General features: G+C 39.1%; 1 protein-coding gene across 1 annotated transcript; it reads right to left on the reverse strand.

The window, feature by feature from the left end:
• Positions 1-34: 34 nt before the first annotated feature.
• Positions 35-21,609, reverse strand: LOC105005606 (XK-related protein 6). The gene is made up of 5 exons (XM_010863661.4): positions 20,853-21,609; positions 20,323-20,763; positions 5,172-5,377; positions 4,677-5,094; positions 35-4,545 (listed from the first exon to the last, which is right to left on the reverse strand). Exons 1-5 carry the CDS (start codon positions 21,047-21,049, stop codon positions 4,053-4,055), a joined length of 1,755 nt encoding a protein of 584 aa, XP_010861963.1. The 5' UTR covers positions 21,050-21,609; the 3' UTR covers positions 35-4,052.
• Between the last annotated feature and the right edge of the window lie 138 nt (positions 21,610-21,747).

Raw genomic sequence — 21,747 nt, forward strand, 5'->3', positions numbered from 1 at the left:
TCTTTATTTTTCACAACCCTTGAAAATGTCCTCCTACCTATGTTACATATTACTTATGGAAAAGCAATTTATACACATACATGTATGATGCTTTTGCATTTAAATACCATATTATTAATATACAGGTATCCTAATGAAATAGGTATTGCAGTTTTGCCTATGTTACACTATAGGCAGCTGACTTTCATGTTGGTTTTACCAAAATATATAATTTAGCACTGAATCGCCCAAGTATTTTCTCAATTAAGGGCTTAGCATTTAACTGACTATAACATGCACACACATTTCAAAGCTTGCTAGAGTTATTGGTAGGTGGGCAAGTAATATCTGCAGTCTAGTGTAGTCTGTGAAGCCTGAGCTGGAATGTTAAGCTCTCTGAGACTGGCTGGTTTTATTTAAGCAGATCCAGCTTTTTATATGATCCCTGAGAAAACAGTAGGGAAAAAACCTTTTTGTTTTGTAAAATTAATAATTTGTATATATTCTTCAATTCAGTCACAACATAACATATAAAAATAGATGACTCGGGTTAATAGTATGTTGTTCAGATTTAATGATTTGTTTACTGATCTCTTATTACCAGTATGAATGCAGATATTAAAAAGTATCTGTCATGTATGAATTGTCACAGGTTAATAGTCTTTTCAGGAGGTAATATAACAGTAATAACTTTTCCTACATCAACATCAAGTTTAGCGTGACAATCTCCTAACATTAGCATCAGAGGGATTATGTCAACAAGCAAGATCAATGAAATTAGCCAGCCAAACAAAACCCATTAACAGCAAACCCAGGACATCATCACAGTCCTACCAAACACAATGTTCATTATTCTCATTCTAAATGTCAGAAGAACATAAATCAGCAGTATGTAGCTAGAACCGATAGAGATAAGGGCAACAAAAACCTTAAAAATATTTGTATTTATGTGCTTATCAGAGTTGACTGCAGCTCAGCCTGAGAGACTGATGTCCTGACCACCAGTAAGAATGACTCATTAACTGACCTTTTTTATTTTATATTTTATTTATAAAACTAGATTCTGATGTGAATATGTATGGTAGCAATACAACCTCATCTCTGAACTTATAGCATGTCAAATTTTGGCCACAAAACTGAAACACTTTTTCTTTCTGTTACTCTTGACGCAGAACAGAAAGAGAGTTTTGAGGTTATATGTAGAATGCTGAGTTAACTTTTGACTCAAAATGCATAACCTTAAGTGTGTTATTGCTTTAAATGAAGTTCAAATATATATTTGCACCATATGAAGCACCAAATATATTTGTCAACAAATAAGTTGATATACAGTCATGGCCAAAAGTATTGGCACTCTTGCACTTCATTAAAATGATAATATTCTAGAATAATTCATTATAGAAAACGCTTGCCATTCAAAATTATTTTGGTACACATACAATCATGTGAAGTAACTACCCCCCTGAAAAGATGTATTTTTAAATATTTGGACACATGAATATTTGAGCTAATTTCTCACCACATTCATTGATAAAGGTACCCCAATACATCAAATCAAATGTAAGAAAAAACTTTAATAATGCCCTACATTTACCATCACATAAAATGTATAAAATTAGAATCAGGTGCACCACAACAGGTGCTAATTATTTTAAAATCATTAGAGACTGACTTGGGAAGATCCAGCGTTTCATAAAGATTAGAAACTTGGTTTGTTCTTAACCATATGGATGTTTGATAACACATCATACCAGATCAAACAACCTATCCAAGGTCCTCAAAAGAAAAGTTATTGACACCCATGAGTCTGGCTACAAAGCCCAGGTACCTAAGTCTTGGAACATGATAATGATCCAGAACACCCAAGCAAAGCTAGAACAGAATGACAAAAAAGCCCAGATGTCAATCCTACTGAAATACAGTGGCGGGACTTGAAGTGGGCATTGCATGCAAAACCATTACACATGGCACAGTCAAAACAGAACTGTAAAAAGGAGACAAAATTAGCTGACAGATCATGTAAGAAACTATTACATTAAGTTACTTCAAAACAGCTATTGAAGCAAGCGGTGGTCTTCATTTTTTATCCGCTCTATGAAAATATTTTTTTTTTCAGTATCATTCATTAAATTAGGTTACCTTTGTCAATAGTGTTGAAGTGAAGATTACATCAGAAACAAACACTGTACTTCTGAATGTGGCAAGGAATGAGTCCAGATTTTAATACCATTGAGAACAGCAGTTAGGAGGCACAAATTAAATCTGGGAGAACTGGAGCATTTTGTACAAGAGGAGTGGGCCAAACTGCCAGTACAGGAAGTCCAGGAAGCTCATCCATGGCAATTGGAAGCGCTTGTTGGGCCAAAGGTTGTACTACCAAATATTCTGAGGTGTCAATAATTTTTTTCATTACATTTTTGTTTATTTTCCGGTTTAAATGTATATCAGTTCCTGAATCAAAAACAAAGGTTATGTACCATTAACAGTTAAATAAAGAATTGTTGAGACCAAATACTCAAATTATGTTTTAGATAGAATTTTGTTATTTAAAGAAAGTGTGATGACGTCAATACTTTTGGCCACGACTGTATGTTAATATACATTTGCACCTAATAGAATATTAGTTAACAAATTAACTTCATATATATATTTATATATATTTGCACCATTTGAAGTTGATCGGTGGAAGGCTTAGTATTGGTTGTTGGAAGGTTAGTCAGGTGTTTTCAGGTAAATGTCTATATTACTATGACAACCTCAGATATGAGATCATCTGAAAGAGCATGGCATATCGGTAATCTACATGACAATCATATTTGTTTTACACAATACATTTCTATCTTAACATTCTGTAATGTGTCTTCCTAATTTGACAAACAAGCAAAATAACAGACTACCGGACTCACAGCTCAGTCACAACACACATAGTACACACATTTCTGTACATAGAAATATACACACCCAGGTAGCTAAAGTGAATATATAGCCACTAAGCTAAGACAATATACTCCCAGTTACCAACCTAAAGACAATATACTCCCAGTTACCTACCTAAAGGGAATATAATCTCATTTAGCCAATCTAAAAGAGAATGTATTCCCAGTTAGCAACACTAAAGACAATATACTCCCAGCTATCAACCTAAAGGGAATATAATCCCAATTACCCAACCGAAAGTGAATATACTCCCAGTTAGCAACACAAACGACAATATACTCCCAGTTACCAACCCAAGAAAATATACCTCCAGTTAGCCGACCTAAAGAATGAAGACAGAACCTTTCAGCAAACTAAAATGAATATGAACTCACATAGCAGACTGCTTTCAGGGAGCTGTTTATATTAAATTAAATTTTTCATATAATATTTTTATTATTATTATTCATGTAGACCCAATAATAATGACATGCAGTCTTTCCTTACTCTCCAGTCTTTTCAGCTGAGCGAGGAAAACAGATGAATAGAAACACAGAGAAAGATTCACACTGCAGTAGCTTACATAGTTCATACTGCACTATTTCTGTGTGTAACAGTGTAGCTTCCTGGGCTCATACCCGGTACCCTCTGAACACAATGACAACCATCATTCGCAAGGCATTGTTAACAGTCACTCCACAAAAGATGGGGATCATGCAGAGTAAGGTTAACAAATACAACACTTCTAGGTTTCAGAACAGGAAATGTCACCAATTAAACGCTACTGGTGATACATATACACCGCTAAGTAGCCAGCCATTTATTTGACGCTACACTTAATCTTTTACTTCAATCTCCACAGCAACATAGGCAATGGGGCAGAGCCCAACTGAGTGATCCATGTCACAGCACCAATATAACAGTGTTGCTATCGTCCCTCTCCTTGCCCTAACCTGAGCAATCGCAGGGACCAGTGAATATTATTTCCTGTCACTCCACAAAAGTTGCAATCTTGCAGAGCAAAAGGAAGGGGAAACAACTATTTCTATTTCTCTTCCCAGAGTGGGTGATGTCACAAATTGAATGCAACTAGCATGCACCACTGACTAGGTAGACATTTTCCATCGGCTACATGTGTTTAGATGTAAATATGTGTGTCAGAGTGAAGACTCGTACTGCAGCAGTTCGTAGAGCAGAGGTCCGTCCCTGTATCGTATGCCTGCGGCTGCAGGCGTCAGGTACTGCAGTAGGTTGATGGTCCTTCGCAGCCTTCTGTCCACATAGTGAGCATCCCAGGCTGGGTATCTTTTCCTGGGCATATCAATCTTAATCAGTGGACCCTCGAAACGCTGTGAGGCGGGGGGCTCTGAACGCACCTGGAACACGGGCAGACAACTGTCTGCGATGATCTCATCACTGTGGGACGGGGCGGCCAGATGAGCCGGGGTTGGGGGAGCAGATGGAGGCAGGGGGCTACCCCAAAGCAACTCGTCACAGCAGCTGGAGGCCGGGGAGGCTTGTGCGTGCGAGGGGTGAAGAAGGCTGTAGTATAGAAGCATGACGAGCACTCCCCCAGCAAAGGACAGGTAGACGCCACACAGTGCCGGCACCGCATAGCTGTCTGTTTCTGCACGGTCGCGATACACATACCTGTAAAACACACACCATTTACGATACGCCCGCATACGCATTCGCTTCTGCATTGTCAGGTTGGACAGATATCTTATTAGGAGGTACGACACGTGAATGTGTGTGCCAACAAACCATGTCCGTCTACAAACCATAGCCCGGTGAGGAGTGAATTCTCAGCCAGTACCACAGAGTAGTAAGCCACCATGCGTCCCCTGGTGCGTCCTTCCTTGACGTTGAACCAACAGAAGATGTAGACAATGCCCACCACCATGTTGAACAGCACCTCCTCCCAGCGAGACATGCAGAAATCCGTTCCCCCATGGACCACCCACAGGGCCATGCCGCACCAGTGGAGCACCACAAAGATGCCGAAGTAGAGGTGAAAAAGGGAGGCGAAGAGGGCAAGGGAGAGAACGCGAGAGGAGATGGTCAGGAGGCGCCAGAGTAGATGAAGAAGGGCACCGCGATAACTCAGACTGCGCTGGTCGTCCCTGGAGTCGCGCAGAAGCTTGTGATATGATGCCAGCACCCAGGATAGAGACAGCAGAGAGCCTATACTTGAAATACCTAGGAAGAGAGAGAGGTGGATTGATTCTCATCTTGATAAAACCACCTGACGTGTGAGTGCGTGAATGAGTACGTACACTGTAGAGTCTCAGCACGGTTTTGCTGTATCATGATGCAAAGCTGTAGTACTAGTTGAGGAGCTGACTCCAGGAAGGTCTCTAGTAGCCTCAGCATATTAACGTCTGCATACTCAAACATCATGGCCCAGTAGAACCGCCTCTGGGCCTCCTTATGCTCCTTCATACGGTGGGACTGGATACCCAGGTATAATGTACGGATATACCTGCGAGTTAGAGGTGAGAGGTCAATCATCATGGTCATGTAAGACAGAGAGCGAGAAAGAGAGAGACTGTTTGAACGAGATACACTTGTGTTGCTGAGGCTTGTTGTGTGGGCAGGTGAGGCTTGTTGTGTGGGCATATTTGCATGTGTGCGGACGTGTTCATATAAACACCTGGGGCTACATAACATGAAGTCATTTCATTTTAAATAATGAAAAGCTGGATTTGCATTCCAGATATGAAACAAGCTCACCTACTGTAGTCATTTCATCCACATTTACTCATCTCAACACTCTACTTCTGCTCATTGCATTTAAGATGGTTGACTGAACGCTACATGTTTTAGCAGTGAAACTTTCTGGTAAGATAAACTAAATAATTTGTTAAGCCCCAATCGTGTGAGCTAGTTTTGCTTGTGACTTTCACTTGCTTCATGATCTCTGATCACATCAGACTAGTCCTTGAGAATTTGTCAACAGACAGAACAAATAAATAGCAGAAAGCAGCTATAAGAACCTTTGCTAATTCATTTAAAACAGTTCTGGGGAAAACAGTCTGGATGTGCTAGTGCTACAATAACATTTGTGCAATAGAAGTTCCTCCTTTTATTTGGCCTATTGGCTTTATTGATCTCAAAATTGTAATTAAATAAATGAGTACAACAATCATTTTCAGCATTCAATGTCAGACCTGCAAGCTCTCAAGTGTAAATAACACTCCCAAGCTTGGCTGCGAATGCTCAATGTAGTTTATCCATGCAGCACTGGAACTTACATGTGGAGTTCTCTGCTTACTCTGCAATGTATAATTTTGTACACACAAGGATTTCTGTGACATCTCTGGTGAGTGTCTGTGAGAGCACTATGTTTGCTGACCATATTGTTTGGAATATATATATATATATATATATATATATATATTACTTTACTCCTCAATATTGTTTCTGCTCACAATTACTTGACTAATGCCAGTTTGTGACTAATGCCTTGACTCCTGGCAGTAGCTCTGGAAAGTCAAAGATCAAGATGTCAGTTGCACATATTACCAAACCGTTTTACTTCATTTATCCTCGTCCAACTAGACTAGAATACATACGTGCATGGAGAATATACCAAAATTTGAACATTACAGCTGTACTGTGAGGCAGTGTCTTTAGCAGAGCAACAATTTTTGAACCCAGTTTGGCATTTTTAACACAATAATATTCTGTACAAAAACAAGAATACAATGTATTTAATCTCTGTTTCCACCTTTAATCATGAGATTTTTCGCATATTGTTGCCAATAGCACTCTGCTTACAGCGAAGGGCTACGTGTGCAGTTCTATTCTTGACCCGTTACAGCATTGTTTAAAGTTTACCACAGCTTTCCAAGGTTTACCAGTTTTGGTTAGTAATCATTTGTAATTTGTCTTCTGCAGTGTAAGTTACTCTGTAAGCAGTGCCTTTTGCATGGGATCATGGAGGCACAGCCCCTTTTCTATAAGTGAAATAGGTGGTGCACAGGTTTTCATAAGATTTATGGGGTTTCTTTGAGAGGCATGTTGTGTACCGCACTTCGTGTTAGTTAGCTAATTCCATTAGACTAATGTCTGCTGGGCAAACTTTGGGAGTGACTGGATGAAACTCAAAGTGTCATGCACAGTGACCTGCCAAAAGGACACTTTCTGTGATTGTCTGTAATCACAGAATGTTGATTATACAACACCTTGCTGGCTCTGCATTGCATTTGGCGGCAATCAAGAACAGTTCTGGATCAAAGAAGTGATGGTCTATTCATGATTTAGGTCCCGGAAGGCAGGATTTCCAGTCAGCTTGATGTTTCACTTGGCGATTCTTAAAGGTACACTCAGCAGAACAAAGATGTCAGGAGCAGGACCATAAAGATATTGAGAGGAGCGAAATACAACACTTCGCTCTAAAACAAACACTTTAAATAATTTAGTTTGCTGATTAAAAAAAACATTATGATTCAAATGGGTGACGTACCAAGTACCTTCTTTTGACAATATCATTTGTTCTACTAGGTGAGTATGTAAACTTGGTTCTCTGGTATGGGTGGCTCATTACATTGAACACTTGCTTACACAATATTAAGAACCAGGATAAGCACTGTAGCAGAGCTAATTTTTTATTTTGTATCAACAAAAATTTGAATATATTTGGATAATGTAAATAATATCAATTAGACGGATTTAAGGTCTAGAAGACAGGTTAAATTTCAGAAAATGTTTTAATCAGAGCAAGTAGTTTGACAACTTGATTGGCTGTGTACATTTGATTTTACTATCAACAGTGGATTTTACACTCAAGTTTGTTTGTTTCTTAGTGACTTGAATATCTGTATGATAAAAATGACATACACCAAACAAATAGTTACCAAGTATTTATTCTTAACCTTTCAACTGGGACAGAGTGAGGGGAATAATTCATGAATAATTGGTAATTTCTGGATAAATGCAGTGTTCTTTTGTTTTACAGATATATTTTTATGGTAGGCTATCAAACCTCAACAATTAGTTGTGCTGCACTCCCCTTTGTGTCCCCTTTATGTCTTCATAAAACTGCCACACTTCACCCATCTGTGAGAGAGAGACAGAAAAGATAATGTTACATTGCAAAACACCTTCTTCAAAACAAACATATTCAACATTGAACCAGTATGTTGACATGAGTGTTAAATATATAGGTATTCTATCTGAGGCAGGGTTAAATGCATTTAGGGAGAGCTTAGGATCTCACGCTTAAGATGTGGGAGGATTTACATTATAAAGAAAATGTACTGGTACATTTACCAGATTCAAGTCAAATATATTTTACAATACATGTGTTTTACAATAAATGTAGCTAGCTACCTGTGTATGAGGACTGGTAAATCATAGCAAATCATGTAGCTTCCTAAATTATCAAACTTCTTTTAACTTTGCTAGATAATTCAGCAAGTGTACTACGTTGGTATTCTAGCAAGGTTTTGAACTAGAGGTTTCAGCTAATACACGCAGTAGCTGTATTATATGAACTCACCATCACTTCTTGGGCATGGAGGTTGTCTCTGGTATAAAGCTTTTACCTGAATGTGCATAGGGCAACAGGCCCATCTCAATGCTCAGTTTACCCAGTATAAGTCTCACATCACGGTTCCTAGTTGTTCCTAGTTGAAATGGACTCAATTTGCTGTTTTCTTTTTGCATCATATTATTTTTGCTAAGTCACATTTTACAGGCATGATTGAATAATTATTCAGTGAATAAAAAAATCAAACAAAAAGGAGTCTTACCTTGTTTTCTTACATTTATTCCCTTATTGAGAAAATGTACAATAACAGTTCCCTGACGAAGGGAATGAGGCAAGACACACTATGGGGTGCATACACTTAACAAGTCCTCATATGATCTACATTCATTCCTTTCAAGACCAAAGAGGGCGTGAGCCTGTTGAAAGACCCACCTTGAAGGTTATATAATCACTGCTTGGCCACGCCAATAAGTTCCAATATTCTGGCCATGGGTGGCAAAGCTTGTGCACCTGAGACAGCATGTCCTGGTCCAATAGCAGCTGCCACAAATTCCAACTTAGCAGGCAAATTATATCTGTAAACCATGGTTTCTTGGACCAATGGGGAACCAGAAGATTCTCCAAAAGGCAATGCACTATTTTTTGAGATAGTTAAACTATACATTTGCCCTTACAAGTAGTTCCCATATCTGGGAGACCACCCTGGGGTATAGCCTTCATCTCACTGGGCATGGTGTTCTGACTGTAATGCTGGACTGTAAGCATTCTGAATTTGTAGAATCGGAGATATTCTTTGAGGGCCTGTAAGTCTATAATGGGACATAATGTTCCCTTTTGGTGACCAGGAACTACCAAATATATCTGCCGTCCTGGGCTTCTGACATTGGAAAAACTCTACCTAATTCCATTCCTGACACTGCACTGGAACAAACCAGCTTTCAGCTGTAATGAGCTTATGGCAACACAGAACTTAACAAAAGTTCTGAAGGTGGCCGAGTCTGTTTATGCCAGATTAGTGTCTACATTTTTGCTCTTCTGGAATCTATTTGAATTCCCTGCAAACCTTACTATTCACCTCCCCTAATTCTAGTCAGTTGCTATGACCACAGCCCAACAGATACAGGCTGATCAGATAACTGAGGTAGAAACCAAACACACCAATTTTGCATTGACCATTTTAAGCCTTAAATATCTTCCTAGACGCAAGCAATTAGTAAAACGCCCTACAAAGACATGATAAAAAGAGATAATCCAACACATACCTGCATTCAGACTGCAACTTAAACTGCACAGCCTGTAAAGGTACACTACCATTCAAAAGTTTGGGGTCACTTAGGACAAGGACATGTTTCTGAGTGACCCCAAACTTTTGAACGATGGTGTACGTTCAGACTGGCCACGGATGCGGTGAAGGTCTCATAGACTTTCAATGTCAGTAGGACGGTGGGTGGCAAAATGCAAGCAGTATTCGGTGCTCTACCCGCTGAGCGGTGCCGTTTTCTGTTCATGCTGGCATGAGGCGAGCAAAAGATGACATTTGTTGAACTCGAGGGGCTGCTTTTGTTGACCAATGAACTGAATTCATCTTGTCGGCCAATCAAACAGTAATTTATTGACAAGATCGATATAATCCAGTGCACGCAGTGGAGGAGAATTTAATACTGGCTGTTTTGGATTTTTTTCTGAATTGTCTAATTTAACTCTGAAAGCCAACAGGGACCTAAACAGAAAAAAATGAAGCTTGGAAGAATATTCTGGGCTTATCAGGTGGATATATAATCATACCCACCTGATGAGGTTTGACTGGCTAGCTTTGTTCATGTAGACCTAGCTGTGTTGTGTAGACCTGTGTTATTTATAGGATGGTAATCATCATCACTGGTCTATGGGTAGGGACTGACAAAAACAAGGAACCACTGTGATGGTCTGGGAAGACCCGATTACGCCTCATCCGATGGAACTGAGATACATTGTAAAAAGTTAAGCGCCCCAATCTCCTCCGCAGTTCAGAATAAAAGAGCGAGAATGTCCATTGAATATGTGATGATTATTGACGATACGAGCAGTATATGGTACTGAAAGTTCTACCAAAGATACTAGATGTTCAGAGGACTAGGATTCCTACCTGATTAGAACTGATTCTTGCCTTATTCTTTCCAAAAGTGATTAAATGGACTCAAGGGTCATTCATTCTCTCTGACTTACACTGAGGCACGGAAATGAACTTAGTGATCCGTATCGGATCACAAATACACTGACAGGGTCACATCCTACATCAAGGTATGTGAAGAAATCTGCATCTGATGAAAAAGATCTATATCACGGTGAGTCACTAGCAAGCTAAGTAGTTTCCACATAAAGAAAGAATATGCCCATGGGTCTTTCTGCTCTGCGAGAAGCCCATGGTCAAGTACAGCCCCCTCTTCAGAGAAGGCCATGAAAATGTTGAGTTAAGAATTGTGGCCACAAAACAGAAGTATGGTGCCAGGCTGGAAAAGCAATTCACAAGTGGTAACTCTTCTTGGAAAGCAATCAAAGAGATCAAGTACAAACCAAACCCACCCTTTTACTGCGGCCCTGACTCTAAGATTTCACTAATAATCACCTCAACTACCCAAATACGTACTTAAGGATACTGTTTGAGGGCTGATACTGTTTTAGCACAATGTTCAACACCAACTACAACACAAACACTTCCAACTTGTTTACAGCTCCAACTTCCTCAAATATGCATGCTATCACCCCCCTGCTCAATCTATACCAACAACTGTACCTCCAACAATGCATCTGTGAACCTATTTAAGTTTGCCAATTACACTTCTCAGGTCATCACCAAGAAAAATGTGTCTGCTGATTGCATAACTTTAGCCTTTACATGAAGAGAGGCTGCATTTTCAATAGGGATGTGTAAACTGTTGATATTCACTATATAAGCAGTTTCCTGCGTTGTATGTCCACCGATGGGCCCCCTTGAGTAATGTGAATAACCTGACATCACCATACACCAGCTGGCTAAGGTTAGCTGAACAAGGCAAGTAAGAATCTTTTCACCCACGTACATAGACCATTACAGGAACCAAGCAATGTGCTTTGATAATGACAGGATTAATCAGTCAGCAACACTGATTACACAGCCAAACCACCTGCAAGTGCTCTACCATCCTATGGCTCTGACAGAACAATAACAATCATGTGAATGAGAATATTATACAGAATATTATTTGTAAACACTACTGTGGAATGCTGAGTGGGGACAGTAGGATAGAACATTGAAACAGCAACAAGTCGTGTAACAAACAGGCCATTTGGACATAATGTTGAATTGAGCGTTCAGGCATGATTACGTGATTAGGTGGGTGCTTATATATTATTCCAATTTCATACAAGGGGAATATATTATTCAATTTTGGGGTGGTTTGACAATCCACCACTCCCCATGCCAGCAAATCAAATGGTGCAGGGACATTGCCATGTTCAGCACTCAACCTGTGCATGGATATGACCCACCTTATCATTAATAACTGGATTTTTGCAGTGTAATATTAGAATAAATCAATAAAAGATAATAATAGATAGTGTTTCAAAACACTTGTTCACCAGAAAAACAAATGACAAATATCAGAGGGTGCCAAGTGAAATCCAATTTAAGGTTTTAAAATTTTTCACACAGTTAAAAACAATTTCTGTTCAAATGAGAAACCAAGCACTGAATAGTGTAGGGATTCTTTGTGCTAACTCGCCTTGAATTTTTTAAAGTATGCATAAAAATTATTTTTACAACTTTTAGAAGTGAGGTTAAAACTGGGTTCAAGGGCAGAGTTGGTTTAAATGTGTTGTTGCTCTAAATCAGTTGGGAGCAGGTTAGGGATATTCCCTTTATATTGGAGTTTAAGGTGATAGTAATACCATGATTATCTAGAAAGGGCTTAGGCTTCTCATTCAGCTAGATGAGTCGTTTTTTTTAATCCGCTGTACTGTTTTTGCAACAGATTTTTTGTTTGTTGTGAATTTGTAAAATAAATGTTTAAATTAGCAGAATGAATACTGCTCTAGTCAAGAGGGAGATGAGACCCTCAGTTGGCTTTTGTTTTGCATCAGTTTATCTTTATTTTAGGCATGTGTTATATCGTTATATCATTTTATTTTGTATGTATTTGATTTGTGTAACCATATGAACATGGCCATCTACTTGGGCTTGCTGACCAATGGGTCAGGACAAAGCTGGTCCTGGATCATGCTAAAGTGGCATTCTTGCATTGGCGCATGCAGGTAGCATCTGCTTTGCTGAATTCTCACATTAATGTGTTAATTCACTAGCATACTAACAAGAAACCACAAAACCTGGGAGAGAGGCCTTTTGGAGGTTCCAAATGCTCCTACATTCAGATTCAGAGACTAATCTTCACTCAATACCTGACCTGCCTCCCAACCCCCATCTCTCACACACATCAGCTTTTAAGGCCATTAAACATATCCCTCAGGGACATAGGCCTATTAAGGATTCATCTGAAAGAGAGCAAAAGAGAGAGAAAGAGATTGTGTGAGTGTGGTGGGTGGTGGCGGGTAGTGGACCTAATAACATGGCGTGATATTGAAGATTGTGGTTCAGTAAGGAAATGTTTTTTTTAAGGTATGATTGCTAATTAGGTAGATGTGTCAGACAGTGGGAGTGTAGAGTAGTATTTCCCAAATCCTAATTTCAAACCAGACATTGCATAACATTAGCTAGATTGCCAAGGTAGCTAGTCATAAACAATTGGTAAGCTGCTAAAGCTAAACCTTGTACGTTCTCTCTTTGTCCCTTTTTCACTAGCCTAAGACATATAAAAGTGTTCGCTCTGTTTTAGTTATGCCACTGGCCAATAACAATTATGTCTGGAACATCCAGTGCAGGAAAATAAGTGTGTGTGTGTATGTGTGGGATGGGGGCTTATATTTTGTCAAGAAATTCCTATACTTGGATGCATTTTAGACATTAATTTATTTAATTTAATATTTAATTTTATTTAATATTTAATTTAATTTAATTAATTTAAAACTATACATTTACAGAAACAGCGTCTGACGATCCCCCTTTGCTGACAAATTTCTCCCCCCTGTCATAGTTACCATGACAATGTTGCAGCTGACAGCTCCACATGCATGCACACACACACACACACACACACACACACACACACACACACACACACACACACAGACACAGTCCCAAGCTCATACAGGTATTTTGAAGTGATCAGTGACAAGACAAAGGCTGAGTTCATAATGAAGCAATCTAAATGGTCAGTGCTGCTTGAAAATATGTAAGCCCCTTGTTCAGTTATGTATTTATTTAGTGTGCATCATGAAATCTTTATTTATCAGAACCAGTATTTTTATCTGACAGAACTTTACCAAACCCCTATGTTGGTTTAAAGGAAACCTTGCATGTAGTAGTGAAACTAAATTGAAAATGATTTAGTGCAGGTACATAAATATGTGGACACCAAGTTACATTGGTTAAATCAAGCAGGTAAATAGAATCAGGTGGGTAAATAACGGTGTACCAACTTAACCAAACAAAGGAGGGATCTGTTGGGAAATGTTTGGGTGGAACTCTGATAGAGACAAAAAACCTATTCAGTTGGCTATTACTCATACAGGTGAATGCGAGACACACAGTGCCAAAGAGATCTCAGAGCACACCAGTGAGATCAATGCTTTCCCAAATATTGAGACAATTGAAACATTTGTGTCGAGGCTTTATGAAACATTTTACTCAATAGTGACATCTGCTGGTTATAATGGTTTGGTGTGTGCCCATTAAAAAGGGAAATTTTATGTTGGATTCGTATCCCACATTTCTTTTGCTTTTCCAGTTCGCTATTTATTTAACCATTCATCCATTTTAAAATGTTTGATGATAACAGCATGTGAATGAAAAGAGTGTCATAGGGTGCACTAAATTAATCAAATTATTTGAAGAACAATAAACAGTGATGTTTCAATTTTTTTTACTTTTTTTACATTTCATCAGGATTCAATCTCATATAGTGTTGCTTAGAAGTTGGCGACATTACGTGTTAAACCACCGATGAATTTAGGATTGTAAAACATTTTTGTACTTCAATTGCTAAATGAGATGTCTAGTAAAGGTAGCTCTTTAAAAGCATCGATGTGTGCTCAGGCATCGTAGACATGTGGAAATCTGTATTTTGCAACAAGTACTTTGAAATGAGTTAGGCATCACACGACCAGAAGTGTTTCGGATCTCAAAATGGAGAGCATTTAACATGGCAGCAACTGAGACTCGAAGGGGATGTCTTTTCTGTCTCCTAAAATAACCCCAAGAGCCACACAAAAAATTATCAATCAGCTAAATGCCTACTCAAACATACGTTTGCAGACCTCCCTTGCTGCATTTCAGGTGACTTTGCATGAGAAGAACACTGAATGAAAATGGGATGCATGGGAGGCTTTGCTAGTAAGAAGACTCTGCTGCCAAAAAAATTATAACTGCCAGAGGCCACTTGGAAGAACCTGAAGGACTCTGGAAGTCCACAGTCAATTCCTGTGACAGAGTCCAAAATTCACCTTTCTGGTCACAATCAAATATGCTATGTTTGGTGAAAATCATACACTGCCAACCTCCACTAGAACCGTATCCAAACATTTAAGCATGGTGGTGGGAATGTCAAGATCTGGGGCTGATTTTCCTCCTCTGGACTTGGTCGACTGCACATCATCAAGGGAACCATGAATTCTGAAGGTATACCAGGCCATCAGTCAAGGAACTAAAGCTGGCCCTAAAATGGATCTTCCAACAAGACAACAACCCAAAACATTCAAGCAAATCTACCAAAGAATGGCTCAGGGGAAAGAAGGTTTGTGTTTTGGCCATGTCAAAGTCAAATCAAAGCCTTAATCCAATCAAGATGCTGGCAGGACCTGAAAGGGGCAGTCCATGCCAGAAGCCCCTCATACCTCACAACATTTCTGTAAGGAGTGGGCAGTAATATGTCAAAGTGTGATTAGTGGCTATAGGAGACATTTAATTGAAGTTATCGCTGCAAATGGAGGAGCCACAAGCTATAAATTTGCACACAAAAAAAAGTTTTTGCTAAGTAACCTACTTTTGTTTGAATAAACAATTAATATATATCAGATTTTTGGGGGTGTGTCCTTTATTTGAAATGTCTTTATTATGAATTGTGGTTTAGATAAGGATTTTATGAGTATATTATTGATCAATATTTTATACTAAAATAATGACCATCCGTGTAGGGTTCACATACTTTCAAGCAGAACTCTATGTATCCCTTAGTGAAAATGCCCAGACTATTATTTACATGTATGAACATGAAACTATAATTTGTTATCAGTTCTCTGCAGAAAAGACATCAATGCAATTGAAGATTTTGTAGGTCCAATGAAGCATTCCATTATAATTTATTTGGAGAAACGGTGATCTGCTTAAAGTTGTAATAAACTGAACTTTTCTTCGCTTCCCACACCTTGCCAGCAGCGATGGTTTTAGCTATAGGCGACATGGGCAGTCGGCATCTTGTCAGGGACGTCACAAGGCGCCCGCACAAAAAAATGTAATGGTGACATTTGCGTGATCGGTTTTCTATTGCTCGTTTGCACGTCATGTAAATAATACCATGTTACCATGTGTGAATGTAGGTCAATTAACCTTGTCGGATTAGGAGTGGGGGAATCTATCAAACAGCGCACCTAACTTTGTACAGTACCAACGTATTTAGTAAAATAAGTCACACTACGGAATGCTACCAAGTAAACCACACATGACCACATAATGCTGTGAATATATAGTTTCACAGACATACTGTTTCATTTTCTTCTGGTTTGTGCGAAATAGTTAAGAATAATATAAAACCAGTCTACACACAATCAAGGTGAATTGGGGTTGTCTTGACTCTTGGTTGACAGTGCTGGTGGATGGTTTAGGAAAGTTTTAGGGAAACAAGGAACGTTTAGGGAAAAAAGGAAGAGAAGTGCGCAAAAGATAAAGGTATGCAGCTATGTCATGTCTTTATGATTATAATATTACACATGTAATGAAATAGGTTAGTATAACACTAATGTTTGTTAGCCTATGTTGCTTGCCATGCTATTACACATAGGGCGACTACATTAATTTTTCTGTCCAACTAGCTAACATAACATTGGATATAATTTCACAGTTTCGTCATGATAATGTGTCTAGCCTGCAGCAAAACGATTACAACCTAACTATGACATTATTGATTTGGTTAACTTTCATTGAGGTGACATAAAGGTTTTCTGTGATTGTATTGAGTTGGTCCTAAACTGAGTAAAGGAAATTTCCAATGCTGTAGGCTAACTTAGAAAATGTCTATAGTATGTTGATATTTTGTATCTTTTGTGATATATTGACTCTTTTGTGCTGTCTTATGTCTAGAATTAGCCAAGGTTGTATAGTTAATTTGGTTTCTATTCTGAAAGTTTCATGAATTGTGCTTAATGATATGTATACTTAATTGTGCAACATATGTATTAAGGGTGTCAGACCCATATAGTGTATTTCAATGCAAGTTCAGGGGCATTTCTGAAAGATTTTTGAGCACCCCCTGGCACTGGCCAGGATGAGGAGCCATCTAGGCTTTGTGCAATTTAGTTTTGATAATTATGATTTTGATAATTATGAGACTTGTTTTTATATACAGTACCTTTTTCTTTCCTTTCCAAAAAAGTCGATAAGGAAGGTTTTGAGTGAGGAACAGAAGGGTTAAAATTAAGAGACCACTGCAAATTGAACGCATCTGTTCCTCACTCAAAACTTTCCTTTTCAACTGCTTTGGAAAGGAAAGAAAAAGGTGCAGTGGTCTCTTAATTTTTTCCGGAGCTGTATATTTTTTTATGGAGGGGGGCACTGAACGGGGCGTTCACCCAGGCAGATACAAGCTGGAACCGCCACTGCTTGCAAGCATTGCCTAATGAGCCACTCATTCGCCACGCTTCCCTTCATTGAAGTGAATTTAGACACAGCCCCCAATGAAATCAGTATGAACGGTCGCATTTTGGCTTTTCATGTGCCAACCCTTGGTTCACTGTTCGCTTGTGGGCTAGTTGTATGTTTGGCTGTTCCATGTTCCAAGTTTTTGTTGTTTTGTTATCAAAGCATGAAGTTTACATTGACTGGCTCATGTCGCTAACAGCAGTATGTCAATCCACCTTTTCGTCAGCAGTGAAGATTAGGTTGATGAAAATAAACTAAATGAATTATAACTTGAATTGTTCTATAGGAGGAGAAAGTAGCAACAGCGTAGTGTATGTATTTGAATTAGATGACAAAATATTTTATTAGCTAGCTGCCGAATATCAAATTTAATGTCTTAACGCTCAGTAGTAGTATTCTCAAAAAAGTTGACGACTTTCCAATCAAAATCGAAATTTTGTTTTTATTAATTGAATGTTGCTTGGTTGCATAATGTAAAGTTAGTCATGGTCCTCAAGTAAATAACAAAATATGTTATTGTTCAAAGGTACAATGGAGATTATTCTTTGGTCATCCACTGTAGAGGTCTTCCGAGTACACCAGGTCATTTGAAATTGCTGAGCAATTATTTTGCGGTGTGCACACTTATAAATAAGGTATTGACAGTTTTTTGTGTATTTCTGAGAAATAGTTTAAAAAAATTACCCTAAATGTCATTAGTTACAATACTTTCTTAAAGGTGGACACCTTTTGGCATGATGGGCTTGATTTTTGCATTTACTTTAAGAAAAGCTGCATTTTCACTAATGGTGTGTAAACCTTTTATACACGTTCTCACAATAATAAGTGGAACTGTTAGGTTTTTACACAGTTTAACATGACAAATAAATAATTGTACTAATAGTATATTATATGTTTGTGACATCAACAGCAGTATGAGGGCTATTTTGGCTATTTTAGGTGAGAGAGAGTGATTTGAAAAGTTTGCCTCTTAGAAGGTTACCGGGGTACAACTAGGGAAATTAGTGCAAGGGAACATAACCTTAGTGATAAATAAATATAAATATATCTGACTCCATATTCTTAGTAAATAAATGTTATCTTAAATGATCATATGTTGGAAGTCCTTTCAACATTAAAATAACATGTGTTCCTGGGGTCCACCCAGACTGGTCAGAAACCCAGAACTCAGGGATGACCAAAATGGCCTGTGTCACAATAGCATGAGGCCCGAGGCGCCTGTTAGTCGAATACAGTTCCACTCTTGCAGTCAGTGGTGGCTCCAGGATTTGAAAATGGCAGGACAAAATCATTGATGGGCAAAAACAAAACCTATAGCCCCTGGACAGCTGATATGCAGTAACAGAAACCTATATATTTAAAAAAAAAAATGCATCTAGGGCTGCAAAATCACTCGAATACTTAGCGCTATCAGAATATTGCTATACTGATAACTGACCTGCTTTTCTACCAATAATGACAATAAAATGACAACTGAATTTCAACAGTTTTAATATTTACTTCAAACAAATTATATATTATGCCACAGGTTATTTTATTTTGTTATTCACTCAATTCTCTTAATGACTAATGCAATATGTGGGCATTAGAAAATGGCAATAAGACTACTTATAACATGAATCATAATGCCATGTAGAAAATTAAAGTATTAACTTTCAAATTTTCAAACTTTCAAACCTCACTTCTCCGTTCTACACTCTTAATTGCTGCTGGTTTACATTATTATGTATATTTTTGGCTATATTTTTGCTTTATATATTTCTTATAATTTTCTAATATTTATATATATATATATAAAACAACAAAATAAATTTATGATTGCAGAGCCATTAAATTATCATGTCTCTTAGATGGCTCTGGATTCAATTGGCCGCTATAATTCTAATATGTTACATGTTTATCATTTGTGTTGTTACGACTTAACTACGTACAGGACACAATATTGGAACGCCCCAAGCCGCGCTGAAGCGCCCAGAAAGACGGAACGCACATGTGCATGAATGAGGGACGCACCAAAGAGGCGCGAGTAATGATAAAATGCACCTTTTATTTTTCTCTAAGAGAAGAGTTGTAAAACGAGATAATAAAATAAGCAAACAATATATTGTCTCAGGTGGATAATTCTCGCAATTACATATTTTATTGCATCTACAGAAGGACAACATGATTGGGTATTGTTTCGATCCAGATCCTTACAAATTTCTCGGTGGGCCTTGGATCAACCAATTTACTCATTGGCCCGCCTAGAAATTTGTAAGGATCTGGATCGATAGGCCCAATAGTGCAGCCCCCAATGCTTGAAATGTTATTTGTAGTATCTTCCTCCCAGCACCAACTTTTGCTGATAGCTACTTCAATGAGGAGGATGTACTGATGATACCTGCGTTGTGCACTTAATAGCTATTTTAACCTCCTGAGACCCTGTGTCCGCATATGAGGACATTATGTTTTAGGCTTCCTGCACCATGTACTTCATTCTGCTTAACTTAAACCTATTGTAGTTATTAGAGGACAGTTGTCTGCGCCATCCTTAGATATTATACTGATCAGGTCATACTAATTCCAAATAGCTAAGAGAAATAAAAAATATATACATTATCAAAGCTCAGGTCTTAGGAGGTTAAAATGAATGCACTAACTATAACTATCTGGACAAGAGCATCTGCTAAAGTGCAAACATGTAATGCAAAGTGTGTAAAACACTGGTGAATTTGAACATTTGTGTTATAATCACTTATACTATAAGTGAAAGGGAGGTAAACAAACAGATTTACAGCTATCATTCTTTCTCTGTGTGTGCGTGAGTGTGTGTTACAAACACATAGTCTATTGGAGGGACCACTAGACAGTAAGAAGAACAGAAGAGAGTAGATGAAAACAAGGGAAAGAAGAGAGAAGAAAAGAGTAGAGAAAGAAGAGAAGAAAATAAGTTGACATGTTCTGTCCATACCTCCAGACCTGTCCCAGCTGTAGAATGTGTATGGAGATCTGCCAAAGCCACACTGATACCACTCTGACCCGATCTGTCCCTGGATAAACCCCTCTGTGGTCAGCTGGCCCTCGCCTGGTAAGCTTTTCTCTCTCTCCTCCCTTGCTGCAGTCCACTGTCCCCAGCCAGGTTGTCATACACTCTCCGCTGTAGTCCTGAACGAACCAACGGAAGCTCAGGATCTGAACCACTATCGATGGCACTAGCACAAGGAAAAGTGTCAGGCCAAACCACAGATAGTCCTGTCTGGCGTAATAGTCCGCAGCGAGAAGTAGGTCTGTTCCAACGTCCCAGAAAAAGACAAGGAGAGCCAAGATAAGCCAGAGGCAGTCCAGCCACAGGCCCTCCTCAGGCGGGCAGCGAGTCTCCCTTAAACCGCTAATGCCACCAACTCCGGTCCCTCTATAATGGTGACAATCATAATAAGAATAATATATAACTGTACAAAAAAACTGACCAGCAGAGGCATTTATAATATCACACATGCTTACCCATTAGTGTCCACCCCCAGCAGGTTTCCCAGACAGTTGGAGCGACAGCCCCAGTAGCAGACAGCAGAGTGGCAGCACAGACATATGTGTATGGCTGCAGAGTCCAGAGGCTGACAGTCTCCTTCTGTGTCTCCATCAAAGCCTTCTTCCCCCTCCCCCAGTCCTCCCCATCCCCCTCCATCAGACTGTGCAGCCATGTTACTCCTGTTCCTCTTGTTCAAAACACACCCTCCTATTATCCACCGTCACTTTCCAAATTTGTACTGTCCCTCCCCAATCGCTGTGTTTCTGTCTCTGATTCCCCGGGGAGCGAGGAGCCATCAGAGCCGATCACCGCACAACAGCGGCTAGCCCTCCTCCTCTTCTTCCCTCCACTTATCTAGATAACACTCTAATTGCACTCTTACCAGGTGCTTCTTAATAAGACCAGCAGCAGCTCTGGAATCCATTCCTGTCTCTTTTCATCTCCAGCCTGTCTTCCTCATCCTCTCTCTATCTCTCTCCATCTGCATCTTCTGCCTGGTTGTACCCACCACGGTCATCTAGTGGGACAGGGGCTTGGTATGAGGTAATGCATCATCTCCCGGTTAACAGTGGGTGTTGAAATGTGTGTGAAAAGCAAGTAATTCAATCAATATAAATGTAGAGATGTGGTAGCAATTCAACCTTCCTCCGCTTGCATCTCGGTCTATGCACTTCATTCCGCTGATCCATGCATACACACACCACAGCAGCCAATGAGCCGTCCGCTCCTCCCCGCTGCTTGAACATTTTGTGGTGCTAACCTCACCTCAAGGCACACTCATACAAACTCTGCCTCCTAGTGGTAGTACTGGGCACAGAATTAGCATATCTGTACACACTGCTTCTCCAAACTCCGCCCCCTCTTTTGCTT

The sequence above is a fragment of the Esox lucius genome, chromosome 15 (genome assembly GCF_011004845.1).
Source record: "Esox lucius isolate fEsoLuc1 chromosome 15, fEsoLuc1.pri, whole genome shotgun sequence".
NCBI classification, from domain to species: Eukaryota; Metazoa; Chordata; class Actinopteri; order Esociformes; family Esocidae; genus Esox; species Esox lucius.

Excerpts from the sequence above, each read along its gene's own strand:
- LOC105005606 (XM_010863661.4), bottom strand. The coding sequence starts at position 21,049 with ATGGCTGCACAGTCTGATGGAGGGGGATGGGGAGGACTGGGGGAGGGG. Across the intron at positions 20,764-20,852 it reads CTGGGGGTGGACACTAATGG|AGGGACCGGAGTTGGTGGCA; the intron begins GTAAGCATGTGT and ends TCACCATTATAG. Across the intron at positions 4,546-4,676 it reads TCACTCCTCACCGGGCTATG|GTATGTGTATCGCGACCGTG; the intron begins GTTTGTAGACGG and ends TGTGTTTTACAG.